The sequence below is a fragment of the Dufourea novaeangliae genome, unplaced genomic scaffold (genome assembly GCF_001272555.1).
Source record: "Dufourea novaeangliae isolate 0120121106 unplaced genomic scaffold, ASM127255v1 scaffold101, whole genome shotgun sequence".
Lineage (NCBI taxonomy): Eukaryota > Metazoa > Arthropoda > Insecta > Hymenoptera > Halictidae > Dufourea > Dufourea novaeangliae.
The window spans coordinates 1,172,953-1,178,952 of record NW_015373989.1 but is presented as its reverse complement, the minus strand read 5'-3'; the positions used below and the strand labels follow the sequence as shown (position 1 = coordinate 1,178,952).

The following is a 6,000-nucleotide window of genomic DNA, read 5'->3' as shown; positions in this document are numbered from 1 at the left end:
CTCGTACGCGGGTACGAACAAGACTTCGTTTCTCCCCTTCTTATTTTCTTTTTTTTTTTTTTTCCGTTAATAAAGTTCCATGGCACACAAGATCATTCTTCTTGGGTAGCTTATCTCGAGGTTGAATTCGAAAAGATTTCAAAATAAAAAGAAACGGGGCAAAGAACACTTAAGTATACTCGCGAACACCATGGGAATTTTGGCAGCGTTTGTAACGATTGCTTCGAGAAATCTGGTAACGTTTAGAAAAATTCTTGCCGCCGTAGCCACTGCAGTAGTGTTCCTCGATTTCCTTTCTTTTTTTTTTTCTTTTCAGCACGATCGTACACTCTGTCATTTCGGTTTTTTTGTTTTTTTTTTTGTTTCTTTTGGAATTCAGAAAGAGTCTGCGCGCCCCCGACCGTGGCGATACTACGATCGGAGAGACTTTAGCAGTAAATACCATAAAACTCCATGGCACAGTTGACGTGCGCTGGATGGAAATGACCGTGCGGCATCAGGTGACTCGGCATGTGAGCTGTGTATCAGTCCGTTGGCGGCTCGAGATACGGTATTTCGCTAGTGACGTTAAATGACTCGAAATAGTGATTCAGGAACTCGAACGTGGGCCGCTTCTCGGGGCTGGCGTCCCAGCATTGCAGCATCAATCGATAAATGCTGTCCGGCAGCGGATGATTCAATGGTTTCGGCATACGGTAGCCCTTGTTTATCTCCTCTATAACCTCGCGGCCTTGCATACCTGGAAACGAAGTGGCCAGCCAATACATTAGCGAAAAAGACACTATACAGAAAAAACAAAACAGTATAAATATTCAATAAATCCCACCAGGATAAGGAACTTGGCCATAAGTGAAGAGCTCCATCAGCAAGATACCGTAGGACCAAACGTCGCTCTTGATGCTGAATCTACCATAGACGATGGCTTCTGGTGCTGTCCACCTGACAGGGAATCGGCTTCCCTGCTTGGGGCAGTACTCGTCGTCCTCGATCGCTCTGGCTAGACCAAAGTCGCAGATCTTCGCCTTATTCTTCTCCCCTATGAGCACGTTCCTAGCAGCTAGATCTCTGTGTATCAATTGTTTGCCCTCGAGGTGTTCCATGCCTGAGGCTACTTGCGCCGCTATATAGATTAGATCCTCGAACTGCATGTACTTGCCATCACCGGTCCTCAGGAAATCCAACAGGCTACCGTTGCACATGTACTCCTGCACGATATAGATCGGTTCCTCCTTCGAGCAGATAGCGTACAACGCCACCAGATGTCGGTGCCGGAACTGTTTCATAATCGCAGCCTCCTGAAGGAACGCCTCGGTGGACATGGTCCCGGGTCGCAACGTTTTCACAGCCACTTCGATTTTGTTCCTCCATTTGCCGTAGTAGACCTCCCCGAAGTTACCGTGGCCAAGTTTCCGGATCAGTTGTATCTCGTTCCGGTTGATCTCCCATTTGTCCCGTAGCTCGGGCCCGAGGTCCCACATGTCCGGCTGAGGTTTCGGGCATGGTTTCGCAAGCACGTGGCAGATACCCAAGGCGTTCTCTGGAAGGTCGTAATTATATTTAAAACGATTATATGATGATTGTATTTGATTATAATTTAAACATTTGCATCATCAGTCTCTGAGCGATGGGAGAGTATTGGGGATAAAATAACCCATGTTTGTATTATTTCTTTTAATTACTTATGGTATGTACTGTTGGAGTCTGATGAAAGTGGATCTTAGGTGAAGTAAATGCTTCACTGATTGGCTACTGTCGGACACTGTAGTAGTGAAGTGTTTGGGGATCGTGAGGAACACCGACCAATGGCGCTTATAAGGGAAGGCATTGAAGCCTCCCCCTCCGATTTTGATGAAACTTCGTACGTCTGTTAAGCAATCAAAAATAAGGGATACGTTTTTTTTTATCAGACGCGACTTTGACGTTCACGGACATTATATTTTATCGAGTGGTAACACCTTTTTCTTTCGCGAATGTCAAATGTCACTTTTGCTTTGACAAAGTGAAGATTCTCGGAAATTTCTTGGATACCAGAATTGCGGTTTTGTTTTGCTGTGTAATAAACTGATTTTTAAAGGTAAGTACATACAATAACATATTTCTATGTAATAAATCATCTTTGCCTTACTAAAGCCAAGAATTGTTTCAGAAGTTTTCATAGATAAATTGTAAACATTAATGTCGGGTACATGCATGGTTTTGTATATCTGCAACAGGTAGTTTGTTTTAATAAAACGCCATTAAGAATTATTAAAAAAATTTTCTCTAGTTTTCCTTGCATTAGTATGTACAAGTCTACCAAATATATTTTTTCACGACAAATAAATAAATTATGTATTTAAGGGTTAAGGGGCGAAACCACCCCTTGAAGTTTCGATCCGAAATTTTTTTGTTACAAACAAATTATATTTTGGACAATTTGTTAGCACCATATTATTCTACATAAAAATACCGCAACCCTCGTCCATTAGAAGTTTTCCTATATCTCCTTTGGTTTTCAAAATCGTACTTTCGCGTCGAAACTTTGAGGGGTGGTTTCACCCCTTAAAGTCGCGTCTCAGCGTATAAAAAAAATACGTATCCCTTATGTTTGACTGCTTAACAGCCATACGAAGTTTCATCAAAATCGGCGGGGGACACTTCCGTGTCTTTCCTAGTTAGTCACGTGACAGTATCTCTGATCCATAAGATCCCCATTCCTCCTAAGTCCATTCTCATCAGAACTCACCAGTAGAACATAGTCCTGAAGTTTAATCCCCTATTTCACGAATACCCCATGAATTTGAACAAAAGCTTCCCAGTAAGCCAAGAATCTCATCCCTTATTGTATTATTAAAACGTAAACTATTGTAGAGAAGTTTGAAATTCAGCGCTTACTGCTGTACGCCATGACAAGAGCCGGCAGGGTGGGGAAGGTCTGGTTGGTGGCGATGAAGAAACCCCCATTGTCCAGTGGTTTAATTTTATAGTGTTTCACGTGATGGCCCCTTCCCTCTTCCCAGTCCTTCACGGACAGACTGTAGCCCCTGGGATTGTGCTCGCTGGGTCTCACCAGGAACGTTCCTCGCGGGTTCTCGTCCACGAGAAGCAACTTGCCGGCCTCCTTACGCGAGACGTTCTCGAAGAACCAACTGAACAGACATTTCGTTATGCAATATACTAAGTAGGGTGAAGAGTGTATATATATGGTTTGGTAAATTAATTTTAATGAAAGGGCTCACTCTTCGCTCTCCACAGAACGCTCGACGGCGACGAAGTTGCAAGGAATCAGGCCCTCTTGTAAAGTTGTCAAGTGCAAAACTTTCCACCAGCCGGGCTCCGAGTCGTCCAACACCTCCATCCGGTCGCCCTTCACGAAACTGACGTCGGCGCTCTCGCGAGCAGTGTAATGGTACATAGCCACCACGATCCTGTTCGACCTTTGTGAATGCGCTGTTTCAAGAACGAACCAATTTACACGAGGCGTTCCGTCAGACACACCCCATTCGGGGGTTGGTTCAAGGAGCAGCCGAATCCTCTGATTTCGTTGCGTTGCTACTGGTTACGATTGAACATTGTCCTCGCGATCGCAGAACCCAGACACGCTTTGTGCCACAGCTTCTGCGAGTCGGTGGAACCAACTTACTCTATAAGCTTAACAGGCAGCTAATGACGGAAGCTAATGCAACGGAAATCTCGACTTTAACGTCGAGGAACAAAAGTCAGACTTATGAAGCTGGATCGTACTACGCTCGTAATTTAAGATAAGAATTCTAGGCTACGAAATTAAATAAAAAAAGTAACATAAAATACACACATGCAGGCATAACGACAGGCGAGATTGGTTTACGGGGCTGATGCGGTATCAGTGGCTTACAAGGTGTCGGCCTCGGTCGTATGATATCCGCCCTCGCCTGGACCCCCCTCTGATTCGGATCCGCGGTGTATCGGTCCAAGGAGCCTCCATTGCTGTGTTTCGAGCTCAGCCAGGTGTCTGCTTTCTTGGTACCTGGATTGAGACAGTTGTTATGGCAAATTTGTTTTTTTTTTTTTACGTGCATTAAGGTTTTCATTAGATCGCCAGAATCGTTAATTACCCTTTGTTGGATCGGATCCTTGATGAAGAAAAGAGAATGCAACGATTAAAATAGAAGTGAATTAGATGGGTATATTGGTAAGGAAGTGACAAGGGAGAGTAAGTGGAAAGGACAATCGTCATGTTAAATTACTTCAAGACGTGAGCAGAAATGCCAAAAATGGAATCTTGTATAATGAATCAATGAGACAGCATTCCGTTACATTAGACCCCAAGAGACTGGGTCAACTGGATCTATTGTTCTGAATAATATATCTGCTCCTTTAGTCATACATCCGTCGTCACTGTCTCGTTAACCGAATCCTTAAGGGGCTATGCTAGTGTGACGGTTTCAGAAAATCGGATTTTTCTTTTTTGCAATTTCCAACAATTTTTTTAGGAAGAGGAAGGTGTATTATATGGCCGGGAATAGGTGATTAGCTGTTAGTATGAAACATTTCTGTTTTTATAATCTAAAACAGTACTTGAAAACTTAAAAACTGATCGATTTAATTCAAACTTGGTATATCTGTTCATCAGATGTGTCATTCTAGCCAGTAACACGAGTTTTTCGATATATTAAAAATTACAAATTTGCGGGTTAAAAAACCAGCCATTGTTATGTAAATAAATTAAACCTGTTGTTTGGGAAAGCGCCATATTTTTATTTCTCAAATTTTTAAAATTATTCTGGTACGAGATATAGCCACACACATACAAATTAAGAAAATATTTGTTTTTTTTTATTTCGCACAACTACAAGAATCTATATTATGGCCGCCATGGAAAGGAAATTTGTAACTTTTAAAAAATATAATGGTTTTTCCTTTATAAAAATATAGCATACTTTACAAATATTATTTAGTAAATATATATATTATTCAAATTGATAAGTTGAATAATTTTTCTTTAAAAAATTCCCAAAAATTCCCTTATCATAGTCGTCACACTAGCATAGCCCCTTGATAGCTACAGAGAAATGTTTCCAAAAGTATTCAGATAATTTTAAAAAATTCCAAAGAGAAAACAAAAAATTCATCATAAGGTGTCTCGAATCAAAAGGAATTGAGTTAAATCGCCACCCAGCGTTTGTTCTTCAGCCGTATAGCCAATCCTTGGCTCTACCCGCTAGCCAAGTCCTCAACGGCCACTCAGAAACTTTCTCGAAGGATACTTAAAGCGTTAACGAAAAGCCTCGAGGAAAAGAAAACTTTAGAGCCCCGTGAGTGGAAGTTATATACCGGATGGGGAACGAAGTTCTTTGGGGGTGGGCTACTTACCGAGAGGCTGTGGCTCTTGCCGCTTGCTGCAACACTTGCCCATCTTGGATCGGTAGCACGACGGCGGTGTGTTTCCCCCGGTTCACGATCCTGATTCTACGCGCGGGCTTCTAGACTGACGCGCGCGCCGAGAAAAGTCTCCATCTCGTGAACCCCCCCGAGGTCGAGCGATGGCGCTTCCGTTTCGATTTTTCTTTTGGATCACTTTCTTCTCTCCATCGCGTGTTTATTGATTCCGCGCCACCTGCAAGGTGAACCAGAAAGAAGCATCAGAATCATAATTCCTGGCCGCTTATTACACCAGGTGTACAATCCTCGAGGCCGTATACAGGATGCCGTATGTCATAATTCGTGGTTGCAGGAAGACGATCGTTCAGCTGTGGAAAATAACGTGTCTCGATAACGTTTCGACCGTGACGCCATTACTATAATTGTTCGTTGGTATTAAGTTTGATTGGTAACTGAGTTACATGAAACCTTCAGAAGGTTCGCTGGTAGAAAATAGAGATCCAATTTCTTTTTGGTCCCCTTTGGGTGATGGTAGAGTATATTGTGGATTCGAGTGCCAAGTGAAGGCTATAGTGTGCAGTAATCCGGGGTGGCTTGCGTACACTAATCCGGGGAGGATATTGAATTCAAATAGTGGTTTTAATTCTTCTTTGGGTAATG

General features: G+C 42.7%; 1 protein-coding gene across 2 annotated transcripts in view; it reads right to left on the bottom strand.

Moving 5' to 3' along the window:
- Positions 1-463: 463 nt before the first annotated feature.
- LOC107187774 (tyrosine-protein kinase Src64B) overlaps positions 464-6,000 on the bottom strand; it is a 76,968-nt gene continuing 71,431 nt past the window's right edge. Inside the window, exons 3-8 of one of the 2 annotated variants that reach the window (XM_015575946.1) lie at positions 5,332-5,575; positions 3,794-3,985; positions 3,219-3,429; positions 2,875-3,128; positions 827-1,537; positions 464-739 (exon numbers count right to left, since the gene is read on the bottom strand). In XM_015575946.1, the coding sequence (XP_015431432.1) occupies positions 525-739; positions 827-1,537; positions 2,875-3,128; positions 3,219-3,429; positions 3,794-3,985; positions 5,332-5,374 (1,626 nt within the window). In that variant the 5' untranslated portion in view covers positions 5,375-5,575 and the 3' untranslated portion in view covers positions 464-524. The remainder of the gene's footprint in view (positions 740-826; positions 1,538-2,874; positions 3,129-3,218; positions 3,430-3,793; positions 3,986-5,331; positions 5,576-6,000) is intronic. The other variant, XM_015575947.1, reaches the window with a different exon arrangement.